Here is a 20,676-nt window from a genome sequence, read left to right as displayed (position 1 = left end):
TCCTATGATTGGCATCAGTTTTTTTGGCTTCATTTTTTTTTTCCAGTGGGGTAAATAAGCCAACTTGGGCTTACCATAGTATTTTGTGGAGTTTACAGATCTAGTCTGAAGCTAATGACTAGGAAAATTTGATTTTAATTTTCCTTTGTTGAAACATCTTCTTGTCTACAATTATTTCAAGAAGTATAACAATGTATAAGAGCAAAAGTGAAAAAGGGGAACGAGGAGTGGGAGATAATTTTTAAAGATTAACATTGCCTTCAGATCAGATTGCTATAGGGTGTTTTAAAATATAATGACAAATATTAAGCAATTGGGTTGTAGAAACTGTGCTAGGTACTGAACACGTAAAGCCCCAAATATCCTGACCCTGAAGGAGCTTATATTCTATTGGGTGGAAAAAGACACATGTAGAAAATTAAATCCCATTGGGAAGCACATATATAAAAATATGTGTATGTGTGAATACATGTCATAAGGGCTAGCTTTAATTGAATCTTATGGAAATATGGAGGGAATTTATTTCTACATATTCATATGACTGAAGGGCTTGTATTGGGAGATGGTGAAGAGTACCCTGATTAGCTGGTTAGCCACAAGATTCAGGGTATCTGTGAAAAGACAAGTTTCTGGTTGAGGTCTCTTCCTTATGGCTCTGCAGGTGAGTTGATGACTCCAGAAACGACAGGGCAACAGCAACCCCATCCATGAAGCAGGATTTAATTAGGAATATTTTGCGGGTGCCTGGGGGCTTTCACATCTCTGTTCTTGATGTCATGTAAATGAATGACCCAGGATGGAAGATCTTGTGAGTTTCAGAAGATCTAGAGGAAGTGGTGCTGGGCGATGGCAGGGGAAGGTGCTGCCATTGGCGAGTTTGGTTGAACGTGAGATACCCCTCTCCCTCCAAAAAAACCACATTGAGCTGTTTGACTGCAAAGTATCCAGCACCACTATGAAATGTGAAATGCTCAATTACCAGTATTGCACAATTGCTGGATGTTCAGGAGATGCTCAGAACAGTTCCTCTGTTTGACATACTAAGTAATTTCTAAGGGCAGGACAACCACAACCGGGGAAGATTGATTCAGTTTTCTATTGGAGGCGCACCCAAGCTAAACTTTGAAGGAGCTTGGGATTCTTTGAGGGGGAAAACTGCATCAGATGTCCAGTGAAGGGGGATAGACTGTCAAGTACAGGGAGCTAATAAGTAAGGTACATGAGGTAAGTCTTGAAAGCCAGTTTGGAATCAGATCATGAGGAGCCAAAGAGAGCTATCTGTATTTTATCCTGAAGGTAAGAGGGGGCTACTAAAGATTCTCAAGCAGCAGTGACATGGTTACATCTTTGTTTTGTAAATATCAAGTTGGCAGCAGTATAGTGGGTGGGAAAAACAGATCGATTAGTCCAACAGTCTAGGCAAGAAATGAGAAGGTCTAGTATAGAGATCAAGTGAGAAGAAAAAAAAAAGAAAAAAAAAAAAAAGAGGCCTGACAGGAGATATACATCATGAAGATGGAATCAATAAGATTTGGCCATTTTTGAGAGTGAAGGTTAAGATGGAAAAACTATGGATGACTCCAAGGTTGAGAAGGAAGATGGAAGAATAACGCTCTCACAAGAAATAAGGGCATTAAGAACAATAAAGGACTGGGAGGGGATGGAGAGGAAACAGAAGGTGAGTTCTGTTTTGAGCACGCTGAGTTGGGGATGACTACGGAATCCCAGCTGGAGATGGAGATGAGGGTTGGATATGTGGACCTAGGAGACACCTGCGTAGAGAAGACAGCTGAACCCACTGGATTAGGAATGGATCCAATGGGACTATAGTGAGAAGGCAGCCCAAGACAGAGCCTTCTGGTACACTCATGGAGGCAGAACAAGAATGACAGAAACCTGGATCAAGAAGGCCAAAGTTGTCAATTAAAGCAATCACTGCTAACCTCAGGTGATTGATGAGTTCAGAAGCCAGATTTCAAGAAATTGAGGAGTAGGTGAAAAAATAGAGAAAAACAGCATAAAAAGGAATTTTTCTAGAAGTTTGACTGTGAAAGAAAAGAGAATAGAAATAAAGGTTCACTTCAAGGGAATAAAGTAAAGGTTTTTTAAAGGATGGGAAATATTTGGACATTGAGGAACTTATGACCAAGAAGAATTGAGAGAGAAGAGAGAAGACAATGGAAAAGAAAAACCCCCAGAAGAGATAGGAGGGAATGGAATCAAGAACACAGTAGAAAAGACAGCATCTGTAAGAAAAGTGCAACCTGGGAGCAGCTAGTTGGCGCAGTGGATAGAGCACCAGCCCTGAAGTCAGTAGGACCCTAGTTCAAATGTGGCCTCGGACACTGAACACTTCCCAGCTGTGTGACCCTGGGCAGGTCACTTAACCCCAATTGCCTCAGCAAAAGGGAAAAAAAAAAAAAGAAGATGCAACCTTTCCTATGAAGAGAGTGAGAGATGATGCTGAGAGGATTTGGAGTACAGAGTTGTAGGAAAAAGAGGGCTTGGGATAGAGAACCTCATTTTTTCCCCAAAGAATTATTTGTTAAAATCTTCTGCTGAGACGGAGAGGATGGAGTGATGCAGGCAATTTGAAAAGAAGTAAACTTTTTCAATACATTACACAACATATCTATATATATATAAATATATAAATATACACATATACAAGAAACTTTTGGGGCGAGTTTGTGGTTTTTTTAATAGTATAATTCATTTATACAGACACCCCCTCACTTGGTTTCATGTATTTACAAAATTTTCCAACTCTTTTTTCCATTGCAAAAGCTGTGATTAAAATTTTAGCCAATGTAGAGATGTGCCAGACATGTTTTTTCAACAGATGGAAAGCAAAACTCTAATTACTTTTTAGATACTTTAATCTGGAAACATTCTGGAAAGACATCCCAAGTCTATTCCCTGTAATATTAAACCACTAAAATAATATCACTAGCTAACTTTGTCAAGATTTAATTTTCTTGTCACTTCTTTTCTTATTTACTGTTCTTAACACCTTGCAAATAAAGTTCATCTCCCTCTAACCCTCTTCAACTTGCTTTAGACCTGCTTTGGTTTGTCTCAATACTTTATTCTTTCACATTCTGCAGAGACCAGCTATTTTACTTTGAGACAAAACCACTCCCTTCTTCCTTTTTGAAACTTATCGATCTGACCTTCTCCTCTCCTCTTTTTTTATATTAAGACTTTCTTTGTGCATTACAGCAATCCTCTTTCAGTAGTGTGGAACATAATCAAGAATTTTTACTCCCCAACTGCTACATTTAAAAGATCCCACCTTTTGTACTGGCTCAAGAAATAGTATGGCTAAAATTATTTAAAATATATATATATATATGTATACACTCACATATATACACATATTTTAAGACATGGAAAGTCAAACTTTAAAGAAACTCCAACTTGAAACACCATGAAGTATTTTTAAAAATAAAGAAAATCCTTAGCAGTACTCTACTGTACAATGGGAAAAAAAAAAAAAGTAAATAATTGGCAGGTTATGTGAATGAAAAATGAAGAATGTGCAGTAAAAAAAAAAAAAACAAAACTCCAAGAGTTCCAGTTAAATAGAAACTATCGAAATACTTGGTCTGTTTTCCAAAGAATTTCTACTTCAATTCAGATTTTAGAATTTCTATAGTATAGAAATATACTATACAGATTTTAAATGCCTGTGTAAAAAACTCAAATTTTAAGAAAAGGTCAGTTGCAAGGTTTGTGGAAAAAATACTGGTAAAGAAATAGTATAGGGACAACTAGGTAGTGCAGTGGATAGAGCACCAGGTATGAAGTCAGAAGGACCCGAGTTCAAATCTGGCCTCAGACACGTAACACATCCTAGATGTGTGACCCTGGGCAAATCACTTAACCCCAATTGCTTTGGGGGGAGAGGGGGAAAGTAGTAGTACCTGCAGCGCAAGCTAGATGATGCAGTGGAAAAGAACACTAGCCCTGTAGTTGAGTTCAAACCCTGCCTTGGACATGTAACACTTCCTAGCTATATAACCTCGGACAGATCACATAATCCTAATTGCCTCCCAAAAATAAAAACAAAAAAATTAGTATTTGCAAAGTTCTGAATTTTGCTGACATTTCAAATATCACTGTTGGTATCAAGAAGCCATAGCAGATTTTTAAAAATGTATTTTTCTTGTTTTTCCCTCCCCTTAGTCTATGTTTTCTTTCACAACAATTCTTTCTATTACAAAAATGTTTTGCTTGACTGCACATGTATAACATATCAAATTGCCTGCCTTCTCACTGGGGGTAAAAAGATATAGAATAATAATTTGGGACTCAATTTTTAAAAACAAATGCTAAAAATTGTTTTTACATGTAACTGAGAAAAATAACAGGAAAAAATAAGCCACAGGAGATTGGAACTCATTAACAATCTATCTTTTAAATTTCTAATCTAATTATACCAAACTTTAAAAATGTCTGATTTTTGGACAAATTAAGAAATTCTAAATTCCATATTCTTTAAAAAACAGACCTTAGTTTAACAAAGTTATTATGATACCAGTAGCTGCCATTAAAAAAAGTCATTCTAACATGTTCACATTGAATGAAAGGAAAATATACATATTTATAGTCTTTTCTTCAGTTGGTACATGGTCCCATTTATACCAAAGTCTCTTTCCTTTTATCATTCAGTTGGGCCTTCTCTTGTGCTTTTTGGGACCCAGATTGTATTCGGTATGGTTTTATACCTGTGGAGTCTTCATTTATAGCTACACTGGAAGCATATTCTGGAGAATTTTCATCCACTTCTAGAGGAATGAGACCAGAAAGTGTTGATGACTTCCTTTGAGCCTTGATGTGTGATGCCAAAGTGTTCTTTTCACATCCCTTATTGAGCTCTGACAAACCCTTAAATTCTGTTGGGCTGGTGGTCTGATGAAAGGGGGCAATGGCGGTTCGGATACAATTGAACCACTGTTGCTTATGGAACACATCGTTAGCTTGTAAAGTGTGGGACTGCCCTGGCAAAGGATCTCGGAAACGAACTCTGAAGATATTTTTAGCTGGAAAAAATTTAAAAAAAGGAAAGGAAATTTTATTTTTAAAAAAGAGATTATACCAGTAAAAAAAGTCAGATTGTGAACTAAGGGAACAGAATTCCCTTAAAAGATTTTATAGGCACACAAGGAAATTTGGAGACTTAAACTTTCTGCCCTTTTCACATTTATCAACATCAAAACATTGATGGATCCTGGATATGCATTCATTATAAATCTCAAAAAATACAAACACACAAATTTTTACAGTCTTTAATTAACTACTTGCTCCTACTTGAAGTCAGGCTTAATTTCTGTAATATCTAATTTTTTTTTTTTTTTTAAAGATCTGATGAAGCAACTTCTACTAAAGCAGACTTAATACTTCATCTGAAATATAGGCTTCCCAGTATGTGTCAGGAGCAGGATTTTAACATAGTTCTCTTCCTGATGCCAAAGCCAATTCTCCCTTTCACTTTTGAAATGTTACGCCATTTAAAAGAATTCTTATACAAAATGGTTTTATTTTGAACATTGAGGGGGAAAATGTTTTTCTAGAACAAAGAAACTTTGGGTCATGCTTTGATGAACTGCAAGAAAAGATGCTACACTACATCTCAGCACCGGATCCAATTTAGAATGATTTACAGTTAATTAGCTCAGTTATCTTTAGTCAGCAGGATTTGTCTACAATTAATGATCTAACAACTTATGCTTACAAAAGAAACCCAGGGATTTAATTTATTTAAATCTCTAAAAAACTCATCCATATATTAACAAAATGAAATATCTAAAACTTTATTTTTTTACCTTTGTCTGAGTTGCTAAAAGCACCTCTAAATGAACCTCCCATTCTCACATCACCATCCTGCAGGTCCTCTAAAACCAACTCCTGGACAGGAATAGGCTGGCGGTAAACTTGGTAAGAGTGGCGTTCATTGCGTATGACAGGACGAGTCAAAACAAGGATGTCTTGAAACAAGAAAACATAGAGTTTCTGGGGAAATGAGAGGGGGAAAAAATCATAAGACAAAACTATTATTTTTGAAGACTAGCACCACATTGTTAGGGGCAGCTAAATGGCTCAATAGATACAGTGCTGGGTCTGGAATCAGGAAAATCTGAATTCAGATGGGGCCTCAAACCTTACGAACTGTGTGATCTTGGGCAAGTTAGTTAACCTTTGTCTGAAATGGCAAATCACTTTGCAAGGGATAATGTTGTGTAAAAATTATCCTGGCATGGATTCTGTCAATACAAAGTTATTATTAAATAAAATTAAATTTAAAAAAATAAATTAAAAAAAAAAAGAAAGAAACATCTCAAACATAGAAAAAAAAAAAAATGAAATGGCAAATCACTCCAGTATTTCTGCCAAGAAAATCCTGTAGGCAGCATGATCCAGAGGTCAAGATAAGTCAACCATGACTAAACTACCATGTCCACCTCCACAACTAAGCTGCTAATAATAAGTTGATTCAACAATACTATTTGTCTCAATAAATTATTCTTTTGAAAACCGTTTTCATTATCCAAGGAAAATATTCAAAAAATGGTCTAGTTTGCTAGGTATAAATGGTTTTCTTTAGAAAATGTCTAATATCAAACTGTGACTCCTGTTCTCAATAGCAATATGTGATAAGACCACAAACATTAAATTAATTTGTACACTTCATTTTTGAGATGCAAATGATAACTCAATTCAATTAAGTGTAATTTTATTAAGTACCTTCAATCTTCAAGACACTATGGTAGGTGCTAGAAATGTGAAGACAAAAACAAGACAGTCCCTGTCCTCAAAACACTATAGATATAAAAAAATACTAATAGATTCACAACAGTGAGCCTGATAATCAATCATTCAATGAGATAGCATATTTTAAGCCTCTGGTACATACCTAGCTCTGAAATCACAAAGAGCTTACATTGTGAAGGACAACTGCTACATATATAAGTATAAAAAAAAAAATAAAGTAATTAGGGATGGAGGGCAATAGCAGCTGATAATTTCTATTGCTACTTTAACAGAGATGAAAATTGCTTTATTTACATGATCAGTTATAATGTAAATTCTTCAAAGTAAATCTGGGATAGTCCAATTCAAAGATCAGATATCCTTTTTGCTATCTCTGTATAATGATTTGAAGAGAAACAATAAGAATCTAAGTTAAGAAAATGCTACAATCTGTGGGACTTTTACAAAAAGTTAGTTCAATTTAGGCTTCAATCTTCTAGTCCAAAAAATGAGAAGTTAGAAATAGATGATCAAGTCATCTCAATAAGCATTTATTAAGTTCCTATTATGTGCCAGACACTTATCTAAACTGAGGATACAAAGGCAAAAAACAGTCCATGTTCTCAAGGAGTTCATAATCTAATGAGATGGGTGTGGAGACAACATGCAAACAACTATGTTCAAACAAGATACATACAGAATGAATTGGGGGAATAGTTTTAGAAGGAAGGCACTAAGATTAAGGACTAGGAAAACCTTTTGGCAAAAGGCAAAATTTTAGCTGAGACTTGAAGGAAGCCAGGGAAGCTTGGAGGCAGAAATGAGGAAGAGAGTCCCACAAATGGGGGATAATTAGTGAAAATGACCTAACTGTCCCTTCTAGTTCAGAAAATTCCATGATTTAAATAAAAGTATTTAGAAAATAGTTTTGACTATCTTATCAAATATTTGAAATTTACTTAGAAGTTGATTCCAGAAAGGAAAGAAATAATGATCCTTTTTAATATGATGGCTATCTTTCAAAATATATCTCTAGTTATATAAGATATAAAAAAGTAGTGAAAGAAAACAATATTAAAACCAAATGATAATTGTTTCATATTATTTTATATCAGTAAGAAAATAAGCTCACATGTCCATTTTTATTCTTTAGTTCTCCATGGCAAAGCAACACCTTGCTAGCATCAATCCTGGGATCCTTCTGCTTATCATCCAGATATTCCAATTTGTCAATGTAATATTGGCATTCTGATTCTCCTTTCTTCAAGTTAATATCAGAGAGTACCCCTTGCATTACCAACAGCTAAAAACAAAAAACAGTGACAATGTTAGCAAAAATTGTAACATATTTCACTTGCCCCACTATATTAAAAGGCAGAATTTGCTATCTCCCTGTGTGCAGAAGCACAGTACATAATGCAGAGGGTATACATTAAAGGTTAATGTTGATGATTAACTTGAAGGTACCACTTTACATCATTACTAATAAAATAGTTCTAAAAATGTACATGATTAAATTGCTATTATTACTTACAGCTTCTTCTAGAAGTTTTATGTCAGTGTGGTCTTTGGGTGTATGTCTGAGAATCTCTTTTAATAACAAAGGGTATTTGACGAGGCGACTTCGGGGAATATCCAGAAAGCTCCAGAGGTCTAATTTTCTACTAAAAGGAGACTCAAGACATCGTTGAAGGAAATCTTGAACTCTTGCATCTTGTTTTTTCTGATCAAGAAGAGCTTTCGCTGCAAGCTGGTTACTGCAGTATCCTCTATAAGCATTTAAACCTGGCAACTAAAAGATTGTAAAACAAAATTTAAAATCATTTTGAGATAAAACTGAAAGCCATTTATACACATAATAATTTTCATAGTAAAATTTAAAAACAATTTACAATTTATAATTGTGTTTGGGAAGTACTAAATTCACATCATGAATTTTGTTTGGGGACAGTTTCCCCAACTCAAACTAAATAATTAGTTTTCCTCTCTGGACTAGAAAAAAACAAACATGGATATAAGTTCCTGATCTGTCATTTAATAATTGTGTGATACTGGATAAAGTACCTAATCCCTGTAAGATTTAATGTACTCATTTGTTTAAAAAAGAAAAAGGGGTAGGATGAAGATTATTGTGTCTCCTTTTAATGAAGATTAAATGATGTAACACATTAGGCATTTTGCAAATGTGTCTTATTTGTAGCTAGTTCAATGATTAAGCTCTTTCAAAAATTTGCCAATAAATTTCAATAAACTATCCCTTCAACAAATTAATTGAATTAAACAACTCATTACATACCCAGTTCACAAGAATATGACCAATTTGCTCTACTGTCCCATCTGGCTTTGTTGCTTCTCCTAATCTTGCCAAGAGATCTGAAATTTTTAAAAGGCAAAACATTGTAAAGTTGTTTTTAAAATGACATGCTATAGATCTTCATTTGCAATTGAAAATTAAATAACAGATTTTTACCTTCATGTAGTGGTATGTAGGCATCTAAATCTCCAAATATGTGTGTGAGTTCCTCCTCTGACATAATAGATAACTTCAACATGGGGTCATGGTAGGCCTATTGATAGAGGAGGAAACTTGTCAAATGCCAAACTAGCTAATTACATTAAGATTACTACCATAAGTTACTATTCACATGTACAGGTGATAATCGTGTAAGATGATTTTATTTCAAAATATAGAAGTAGATATTTTTCACTTCCAATTATAAATATTAAACATTTTAAAGACTTTTTAAAAAAGTGGTGGTAAAGTTGAGGAGAGAGGTGGTAGAAATTGAGGAAATAGTATTCTTAACAAAAACTACTTACGGACCTTTCTGGCAAGTTTAAGATCCTCAATTAAGTCCTGTTCTCCTCGGAGCATTTCATATATTGCCTGAAAAGGAAACGTATTACATAAATTAATTCTTAGTTGCCTCTCTCAAAATTACTGAAAATCTCTTTAAAATTCAAAGCACAAAATCAAAATGATAGTTTAAAAGTCCTGTGTCCTTAAATTTTTTTGTTTGTTTGGCAGTTAGACAATATGATGTATAGAATGCTGGGCCTGAAGTCAGGAAGATCTCAATTCAAATCCAATCTTAGTCAGTTACTAGTTATATGACCCTGGGGCAAGTGACATAATCTCAGTTTTCCTCAATTTCCTCAACTGTAAAATGAGGATAATAATAAGCATCAACCTCCAAGGATTATTGTGAGGATCAAATTACATAATATTAATAAAGTGCTTATCACAATGCCTGACATTTAATAAGTGCTACATAAATGCTAGTTATGATAATCATCATTATTATTTTATTTACACACACATATATATATTATACTTTTTATACATAAGCAATGCAATACATAATACAAATTATTATTCAGTATTTGATATAATAATAAGAGTACCAAGGTACAGGCATTGGGGAACCACTTACATGATTTGAAATAATATAAGGCCATCTAGAATTATTTGAAAATGGCAAATTCTTTAATAACATAACTACCAGACCTTTTTAAAATGGCAATCCCATCTAAAAAAAAAGCTAAATTTGTCAAGAAACAGTTATTAAGCTGCTTTTTACTAATGTTATAGGCATTGGAGGAAAAAAACTGAAAAAAATCTCATCACACAGAATTTATAATCTAATGGAGGAAAGGTGGTGAAGTAGATAACTTCATATAGAGATGTGTGCAGAACAAACAAGACAATAAACAAAGGAGCTAAATATGAGGTTGTTTGGAGGAGATCACTAAAAATTGGGAAAAGGTATCATGAAAGACTCCACATAGTCAGCAGTGTTTAAGCTTTGTTTTGAAGGAAAGAAGCATTTTGAGGCAGAGCAAGTGGCCAGGACAAGGATATGGAGTTGGAGTGTCATATATGAGGTATAGAATAAAAGCCAGTGTGGCTGGATCACAAAGTGTAGGGGAGGGTTAGAAGATGATGGGCTTTAAAAAACAAACAGATGACTTCATATTTTATCCTAGAAACAATATAAGGCATTGGCATTTACTGAGTAGGGCTAGGATACAGTCAAATCTGTACTCAGGGGAACAATTTCTTTAGCAGTAGTGTCAACAACAGACTGGAATGAAGAAAGTCAAGGACACCAATTAGAAGACTGTTGAAATAACATAGGCAAGATGGTAGACATGAGAGATATTTACTTTAAAGCTATACTTTGGTAATTTACAACCTATACTTCAGGGCTTCAAGTATTAGCGATTTTTTGGTAAGTATAATTGTTCCCTTTACCAACAAAAACCACAATTCCAATATGCAATACGGTAGAACTTTTGAAAATGAGTTGCTGAGGCTGAAAGAATCATAACTTAAATGACTAAGCCTACTGATAAGTCTCTCAGCTTACTTAGGTTATTTCATGGATTAGAGATGTCTAATCCACTGCTCTTTCCGTCACTAATTTCATTTTCAAATGAAAACATCATATGTATTTTAGGGTATATGGAATCACTATGGTTAACATGTAAGCTAAAGCTAATTAGAAGTATTAGATTCAACATTCTGTTGTTACTATTTCGTAGCTATTTTGCTAGTCTTGCAAATGAAATTGAGAAATTTAAAGAAATGCACTTACATATAGTAACTTCCTAAAATTCTAACAGGGTTTTTTCCTTCATCAAATGCCATACATCAATGAATTTGCTTCTATTTTTGGATATACAACTTACCTCTTGACGCTTGATTTCTTTGGTGGTTAAAGATTCTTTCATATTGATATCTAACATTTCTGACCATCTTACACTGTTTCTTCTTTTAGAAGGAGTTGGGACAGTAGCCCTGTTAAATGGTTTCTGGGCAGAAGCAGGAGATCTGTTGTCACCACGAAGTGTAAATGACTATCAAAAGAGCAGGGAACAAAAAAACCCTCAATAATCAGAAAATATTTTAGAATTTAGTAATTTATTTTTTAAAATATAAAAACAAAAAAAAAGAGATTAAGACATTCTCTCACCATGTAGTATATTACTATAATTTTGGGGTACTTGACCATTCAAAAAAAATTCTTGTTACAAAGTGAATTATGATTTTTATTTGTGTTGACAACAATGTTATTTAGCTACTTAATTTTTCCAAGATATTTTAGTACATTTCCATTTCTCATTAAAGTTGGCAGTATAGCAAATAAAGTCAGAATCAATAAGAATTGGTTTCAAGTATCTGTGACACTCAATATGCCCTCAATAACTGGTTAAGAATGTAAGTTAAAAACCAGTTATCTACCAAGAAAAAGCTTTTACAATGGAAAGGAAGAGAGGGAGGGGAAGGGGAGTGAATTTTACTCTTATAAAAATTGGCTCAAAGCCATCTGCATACAGAGAGAGAGGGCTGTAGGGACTGAGTGTGGATCACAGCATAGTATTCACTTTTTTTTGATGTAGTTGGTTTGCATTTTGTTTTCTTTTTCATTTCTCCCCCCTTTTTGATCTGATTTTTCTTGTGCAGCATGATAATTGTGGAAATATATTTAAAATATATTGAATTGATTGCCAAGTAGGGAAGGGGATGAACAGGTTTTGCAAGGGTGAGTTGTGAAAATTATTTATGTATATATTTTGAAAATAAAAGCTTTAATTAAAAAAAAGAAATTTCATAGCTCAAAAGGGAAATAACATATATACTCAATATGCATATAGAAATCTATCTTATCCTGCAGGAAAGTAGGAGGAAAAAGGAATATGATAAGGGGAAGCAGGTAGGGTGATAGAAGAGAGGGTATGTTGGAGTGGTCAGAAGCAAAACAGTTTTAAGGAAGGACAGGGTGAAAAGAGAGAAAGAGAACTGTTTTTAGATAAAGTAATGAAACCAATCTATAGCCTTATAAAATGTTCTAAAATCACCATTGATTGCAGAAATGTAAATTTAAACAATTCTGAACTAGTCACAAATTTATTAGATTGGGTAACGGGTCAGAAAAGAAAAATGACAAATGCTGGAGAGAATGTGGGAAAAATAAGACATTTATACATTGTTGGTGGAATTGTGAACTGATTCAACTATTCTGTAGAGCCATTTGGAACTATGCTCAAAAGACTATAAAATCATACCTACCCCATTAAACCTAATAATATCATTAACTAGACATGTATCTCAAAAGAGATGCTTTCAGAAAAACCTGAAAAGACACGAGCTGATACAAAGTGAAATGTACTGTGTACAAAGTAAAAGCAATGTTGTAAGACAGTTGGCTGTGAATGACTTTGCTATTTTCAGAAATATAATGATCGAAAGCTATTCTGAAAAAATGAGAAGGAAAACAAAATGCATAGTTCTGAAGAACTTATATGATAAAAAATGCTATCCATACCCAGAGAAAAAACTAATTGCATCTGAATACAGATTGAAATATAATTAAAAAACAAAAACAAAAACAAAACAACTATTTTTCTTGAGAATTTTTTTTTGGGGGAAGAGAATGGAGATCTAGGTTTTCTTTTGCCACATGACTTATGAAAATGTTTTGTACAACTACACATGTGCCTTCTCAGTGGGGATGGAGTAGGGATGAAGGGAGAATCTGAACTTGAAAATTTTAAAAACAAATGCTAATTTATCATATGTGTAACTGGAGAAAGCAAAATATTAAATATAAATTAGAAAAATTAGAAAAACAAAAACCTCCACAATTGCCAGTTTCCTCAACAGCTATTAATTCCCCTGTGAATGAAATCACAGACCAAAAATAAAGCAAAACAACAAATTCTACCAAAAGAAAAAAAAAGAAAAAAAAAAAAAAAAAGCATAGTCCCATTTCTTCAAGATGAAACTTTTTCCTTACTTGTATTGTTTGACCAAAACGTTTGACTGCTCCATTTCTCACAGGAGAAATTAAATTTGCCAATGATGAGACCCGGGCCAGAGATCGAACTCTTTTATTGCTTGGTTCCTGTGAAAGCAAAAACAGATTATACTAAACATGGGATAGTCACACTCATGTTTTGCAAACAAGCTAAGACAATATCGAAGCAATAATAACTGTGTATTATAAAGAACAGAAATGTGACTTTCTGAAATAGTTACGGTGTACTTAGCTGAAAAAGTCCAAAAATCACTTTTAGAACACAACATTCAGTATTAAGGATATATCAAAGTATCTACTGTTCTGATTCCACTTGAATATTGACAAATACAATGTAAAATTTGCATCAGTTTTAAAACAGAATAAAAATAAAAAATATTTTCTTTTGGTATCTTAGGTATATATTTTGATTTTAATTTCTTTAATCAAGTGTTGTTCCTTAATATCTAGAAATGGATTGTGATGAAATATCTGAGGGAGAGAAAAAAATAACAACATTTGTCCTTCAAGGAGTAAACATTCTAATGGAGAAAATAATATATGTAAATAACTATGTATATAAACAAGCCATATAAGAGTATGTGGAAAATAATCTCAGTGAAGGTAATAGGGAGATAGGTCAATGGCTATGCCCAACATATGTATATCCCTATATATTTTGCCAATTGTTTTCTTGTGATGAGTTGAGTACTATGCTTCATTGTAGAAACTCTGGGGATATGGTTTGTCATTTCATTGATCACTTAAGTTTTTAAGGCTCTCAAAAGTTTTTTTATCTCTATCAGGTTGCTGTTCTTACAGAAATGGTTCTCTCACTTCACTCTTCATTGATTCATATTACCTAAGATTTTTTTAATCAACCCTGTTATTTCTTAAGGAGAAACAATTCTCTACCAAAAAAGTAGTACACTGCAATGTGTTTAGCCAATTTAGTTCTTTGCTTCCCATTACCTCACCTCACCTCACTTCCCCTTTTTACTACTACCTTTTGGGATTAAATATTTGCTTTACTTTCAGTTATTTTCTCAGTACTACTATCATTCCATTTTACCATTCCCATTTGTTTCCCTGTTAATTGTATTTCAGTAATTATGGAGATCACCTAACATGGATGGAGATGTCTCTCAGAGAGGACATTGTAGCAGCCCTCTTGGTGTGTGTTCTTCCTAATTTCAAATTTAACACTCTATCCATGGTAGCCATCTAAATGTTTTTGAATACAATATTGTTGTAGCTATTCTATGCTACATTATGAATAATCTTTTGAAGCAAGATTAGAATAATTAGAATTTATCTGTAAGGAGCCTTAGACATCACCTTGTCATTAAATGAAGAATTGGAAGGACCTTCAAAGAGAATCTAGCTCAACTTTATCCCTTTTTTAGAAGAAACTGTGGTCCAGAATGCTAAGTGATTTGCCTAGGGTTATATAGGAAGTAAATAAAGACAGGATCTAAAATTCTCCATTCAAAACCCTCATTTTATATAAGAAAACTGAAGCATTAAACGGTTGTTTCTGAGATCAGACTGATAAGAAGCAGTTTGATGCAGAAATGGTAGAGATGGAATATTCTTTGTTCTCTATGGCAGCTTCTGGATTCTGCCTCTTGCAGCCATCATTCAGCAAACTTTACTCCTTTGAAATTTATTTAATCCAATTTAGATTCCAATCACTTTGGTAGCCATTTGGCATCTAAATTATTCTCCCTTTCTCAGTATCTAGATCATTCCACTCCACTTCTCTTTTTCTTATTCTATAGGGCTTCATCATTCATTTTAATATTTCCTCAAATACCCTATTTTCCTGTTCATGAACAGATCAACTGTCAAGACCTCTACTCCAAAAAGGGGATAACTATACCCTGAAACTTGACATCACTTACAAGGTTTACTTCCATGTCTCAAATAGTTAATTTCCTTTGTGTGATCACAATCATTTATCTCTCCACCTCACCCAAAGCTTTTCTACTTCTCTCCTGAATTTATTCTTTGATTTGTCTTGCATGACTTCTAATCTCCCCATGCTTCAGTAGTAACTCAGGCCATTAATCCTACTATTCTCAATCTCCTGATGAACCAACTCCACACTATACTCCATTCTTGAATTAGCTATTTCCAAAATTCCCTCCTACTACCTACCTTTTTTGCAAGATGACCCTATCAGTTTTCCCTTATTGATTTCCTATTCCACCAGAGGGTTCCAAATCTTTTCTTTTCTCCTTAAGCATTCCATGATAATCTCTCCCTACCTACCTCTTCCAAGGACCTCACTTTATACTTTGCCTCCAAAACTGATGGCATTCACAGTAAACTCCTCCTTTGTGACTTTGTTTTCTCTTAGTTTATCTACCTGTATCTGAGTGTCTGACCACTTCTTTTTGGTCTCTTGTTGGATCTTCATCTGTCATAACTATTATGTGGTATGTTCCCCCCTCCCTCCCCCCTGCCTCAAGTCCTTTATCTCTAGAGGTTTATGCTTTTTCATGTGTATTTCACCACTCTTATGAGTTCAATTGTCATCTCTATACAGATGATTATAAAATATATTTATCTAGTCTAGTCTCTCTCCCTAATTCTAGTCCTGAGTTATTAAACTCTTTGACTGTTACAAGGACTTTCAAAATGAACATGTCCAAAATAACTTTCCCTCTAAATCTTCTTTTCCCTCAATTTCCCTATTATTGTTGAGAATATCAATATATTTCTAGTCACCTTGGTTGGCAAATTCAGTGCTATCCATGACTCCTTTTCCTTGGAACACTTTACATATCCAATCAATTATCAAATCTTGTAATTTTAAAAAAATATCCCTCATATATATATTTACTTCTCTTTACTCACACAGTCATTCTCATAGAGTTCAGGACCCCTCACCTGAACTACTACAATAGCCTTCAAATAGGCAGCTAGGAGACAGAGGGGATAGAGCACCAGGCCTGGAGGCAGGAAGACCTAAATTCAAATCCAACCTCAGAAATTTACTAATGTAAGGACCTGAGCAGGTCACTTAACCTTTATTTGCCTCCATTTCCTCAACTGTAAAATAGGAATAATAGCATCCACCATGCAGGGTTGTTGTGCTGTCATATAAGATAATATTTGTAAAGCACCCAGACTGGCACACAGTAGGCACTATATAAATGTTTATTCCCTTCCCCCTTACCTGACTCCGAAATCTGCTTCAATTTATCCTTCAATCAGCTGTCCAAATTACTAGGTCTGAGGATGCTACCAGGACCCTATTTAATAAATTCCAGTGGCTCCTTATTACCTCCAAGATCAAATCCTGTTTAGCAAGTAAAACTCTTTTTAACCTTTCCAATCTTTTTCCATCCTAATCTCCTCCCTGAAATTCTACGATCAAGTCATGTCCACTTATTTGCTGTTTCTTGCTTTACCTTTTATGTTTAAAGTTTTGAACAGGCTGTTCCTTATGCTTGGGATGCTCCTTCCTTATAATCTTGGCCTCTTGAATTCCTAGTTCCTTTAAGATTTAGCTCAAGAACCACATCTTTCCAGAGACTTTTCCTGATTCCCTCAGATCTAGTGCCATCTTTTCTCTAAGAGTTTTTTTCATCACTTCTATATTTAATCTTCTACATTGACTTCCCTTTGGAAATGTAAACTCCTTGAGAGCAGGGCTTGCTTCTAATATTTCTCACACAGTAAATGTTTTATAAAAGTCAGTATTTGAAAACTTCATTAATTTGTCAATTATATTCCCATATCAAATACTGTTTTTATTAATGCAACATACTAAAAAAGGAGTAAGTAGAGATAAAGGATATTACAGTACATATATAATCCTTTTTTCTTCCATTACATATGTGAAATAGAAACCTCAACCCCTTGAACATAATTAAGTACCTCCAGAATTGAATGTTACCTTTAATCCTGGGATTACAAAGCATCTATTTAATAATATTTTCAAACTATTTAATAATCATTATTATTATTTTAGTTTTACTAATGCTTGGAATTTGATGATGCTTCTATTTTAAGAGGAAGAGAGGTTCAGTCATGAACAAATTCATTCTCTTTTTATAATGTATCTACTTAAAGGTTACTGTTTTTATTACTATATTCTACAATTCTGGAGTGTTCATGTAAACCAATGATTTTAATATTCTAAAAGTTGATCATAATCAGATGTGATTATTGAATTTTAAGCTCAAGAATATCAAGCAGATTATTTTTTGCCCGTTTCCTATGGCCTTAATCTCTAAAAGAAAAGGTAATGACTGACATCACATCAATGTTTTACATGTTTTACTTTAAAAGAACCAAAACAGAATAATCATATATTTAATGCTTAGAATTAATCAAGAAATAGGAGGAACAGGGAAAAGATATCAGAAGAAACAAAGTGTATAATATTAGTATATTTTATCTTCTTTAAGATAAGAATTTAACAAATGGGCCCAAATTTCAAATGACCATAACTTATATTTAGTAAAGTTTCTGAACTTCATTTCATAGTAAATACTAGAATATGTAATGAAACTTTGTTATAATTAAAAACAGCAATATTAATTCCAAGAGCATATTATAGTTAAAAAATAATTCCAACTTAAAGAATATTAAACAAATGGAGCAAATGATAAGTGGATTAAAAAATAAGAGGCCTTCCAGATATGTGGTTAATTGACACATAGTAGTAAAGGACATATGTGACTCTCTTTAAACTACACATCTGTGCAAGATGAAAGTGACACATGCATGTGCAAAAGGTTCAGCATAAGGCATTCCTTTCCATTTAGTAAAAACAGTACAAAGGGATTTTTGTTAGAATGGATACATAGCTACCATTCCCCTAGAACAAACTAAGATTCATATTAAGATAAGCTAATATTAAGTAGAAACAGAACAGGTGTCAGTTTAGTTCTTTTTTGGGAACTAAATTAACTCCCTTAAGACAAAAGAGGATTTGGCTTTCCTAGGTGTTCTAGTGAATTTAAAAGAGAAAAGAAATTTGGCTAGGAGAAAAGGAAAATTTCTTGATATTATCTACAACTTAAGTACCATATGACTATATAGTAAATCACTTTAAGTAACAAAAAATTATTTCCTTACAATAAAAATAAATGCTGAATAAATATTACAGAAATATCATAGAAAAAAATTTTTTTCAGGCAGCAATGGGTATAGTATTTTTCTCTTGGAAATCTGAAGAGTTATAAAAATAACTATTGATATTTGTAAAAAGTTAGGACTATGCAAAGTATAAATAAACATCAAATATATTTCATGAGTATGAACCATTATTAAAATTATATAATTTCTATGAAAGTTGTAGGTTTGGCTATTACCCAAATAGTTTTATTAAACAGAAAGAGTTTGGGTTAGCTTTAGGATCAGGGTTGAAGTCTTGGGTGGGGAGGGAGTTGATTTTGATGTCTTAAGCCATCTTTTAAAGTACCAACATGCATACAACAGATGTTCAAATAACCAGGTGGCAATTATTTATTTCTAAGTACCAAAGGTAACTTATATGACCATTATACTAATCAGATCAATGCAACCAAAGCCACGGTACATCCACATGATACAGTGAGCTGGCTTATATTGGGGATCAATTTGTGATCCAAAAGAAGTATGATTTCTAGTCAAAGACAACCTAGTGTTATCACTTTTTCCATTTAATCGCATTTTCATCCGTACAACTTATTATTAACTATTCAATTCTGGACCAGAATATTTTATCCTGTTAAATATAAAAGTTTCTAAAATGAATTTATAATGTTTAAAAGATTTCTTTTAGGGATGAATTATCATTTGAAGCAGTTTGTCTGTTTGTTTGTTTTTTTGGGGGTAAGAAGCTTTTAGAGTGCTTCTATTTCCTTTAAAACAATCTTGCTTCTTTGCAAATTACCACTTATTACTCTTTGTAGGTTTACATGAACCTTTCTGATATATTTGATTTTATTGTTACAAACTGCTAAGTCTAAGCTGGCAGCAATGATTGATATGTGATTTTGTGTAAATGTATGTACATACATACCTATACCTACCCTCTACACACACACACACACACACACACACACACACACACACGTGTGTTTTGTTCCCTTCTCCCCATTACTGGGATGAAAGGCATGTGAGTTCTTGTGATTGGGTTTTTATTGTTTTGCTTTTTGCCTTTTTTTTTTTTGGTATCCCTAGCACTTACAGTGCCTGAAACATAGTAGGCTCTTGATAAATTCTAGTTTTCTGACAAACTGAATAATCCTTCTTCTCCTACCCAAGCAATTGCTGGCAAAAGATTTTATGTGGGGTTAAGATGGGATTACATATGAAAAACACAAAAGAAATGGAGGAGAAAAATCTTCTACTTCAAGAAGCTTTCATTACAGTACAAAGAACAGCAATGTATATTTCATGTGTAAAAGGACTTTCTCCTATAAGCAACCTTTAACCAAGAATAAAGGTCACTCATAGAGGACGGCAAACAAAACAAAACTCTGCAATTTAAATTTCGATTATTAGTACTGCTACATCTTTCCTCAGTATACCTTTCTTTCTACTCACATAGCCACCTCCCTAATTCTGTCCTTTATCCTAATTATAGAGAGACTAGACAATTGCAGTTGCTCACTAATTTGTCTAGTTTTCCTGTCTCAAGCCTCTTTCCATTGCAGTCTATTTTTTGTAGAAATTAAAAGATATTCCTGAAATGTAGGTCTGACCATATCAATGTGACACTTTTTCAATCTCTCCCCTTCCTCACCCTAATAAACTCCAGTGGTTCCCTATCAATTCTTGGAACAAATATAAACTTCATTATTTGGCATTTAAATCTTTTCACAACTTAGTCCTCTCTTACCTTCTCATCTACATCAAATACTACTCTATTTCACACACACTAATAGTCAGCAAGGCTGGCCTTATTATTTCTCACAAACAATACTCCATTTCTAGCACCTGGGCCTTTGTATTGGCTATCCTCCAGGCCAGATTTATGTCAAAACTCATTTCAAATATCATTTTCTATATGAGGCCATTTGTGGTGGTGACAGCCAGCGCCGCCTCCTTCAGGCATTTATATGTACTCTGTACCTTTATGTATGCATGTTGAACCCCTCAATAGAATGTAAGCTTCTAG

At 33.7% G+C, this 20,676-nt stretch overlaps 1 protein-coding gene across 2 annotated transcripts in view; it reads right to left on the bottom strand.

The window, feature by feature from the left end:
• Nucleotides 1-2,675: 2,675 nt before the first annotated feature.
• NET1 (neuroepithelial cell transforming 1) overlaps nucleotides 2,676-20,676 on the bottom strand; it is an 82,968-nt gene continuing 64,967 nt past the window's right edge. For both annotated transcript variants that reach the window (XM_051962909.1, XM_051962910.1), the window contains 9 exons: nucleotides 13,554-13,661; nucleotides 11,446-11,613; nucleotides 9,578-9,640; nucleotides 9,224-9,320; nucleotides 9,050-9,126; nucleotides 8,288-8,545; nucleotides 7,886-8,056; nucleotides 5,829-6,015; nucleotides 2,676-5,045 (listed from right to left, as the gene is read on the bottom strand). In XM_051962909.1, the coding sequence (XP_051818869.1) occupies nucleotides 4,642-5,045; nucleotides 5,829-6,015; nucleotides 7,886-8,056; nucleotides 8,288-8,545; nucleotides 9,050-9,126; nucleotides 9,224-9,320; nucleotides 9,578-9,640; nucleotides 11,446-11,613; nucleotides 13,554-13,661 (1,533 nt within the window). In that variant the 3' untranslated portion in view covers nucleotides 2,676-4,641. The remainder of the gene's footprint in view (nucleotides 5,046-5,828; nucleotides 6,016-7,885; nucleotides 8,057-8,287; nucleotides 8,546-9,049; nucleotides 9,127-9,223; nucleotides 9,321-9,577; nucleotides 9,641-11,445; nucleotides 11,614-13,553; nucleotides 13,662-20,676) is intronic.

This window comes from Antechinus flavipes, chromosome 5 (assembly GCF_016432865.1).
Source record: "Antechinus flavipes isolate AdamAnt ecotype Samford, QLD, Australia chromosome 5, AdamAnt_v2, whole genome shotgun sequence".
Lineage (NCBI taxonomy): Eukaryota > Metazoa > Chordata > Mammalia > Dasyuromorphia > Dasyuridae > Antechinus > Antechinus flavipes.
Note: the sequence above shows the minus strand (reverse complement) of the source record. Positions and strands in the feature narration are given on the sequence as shown.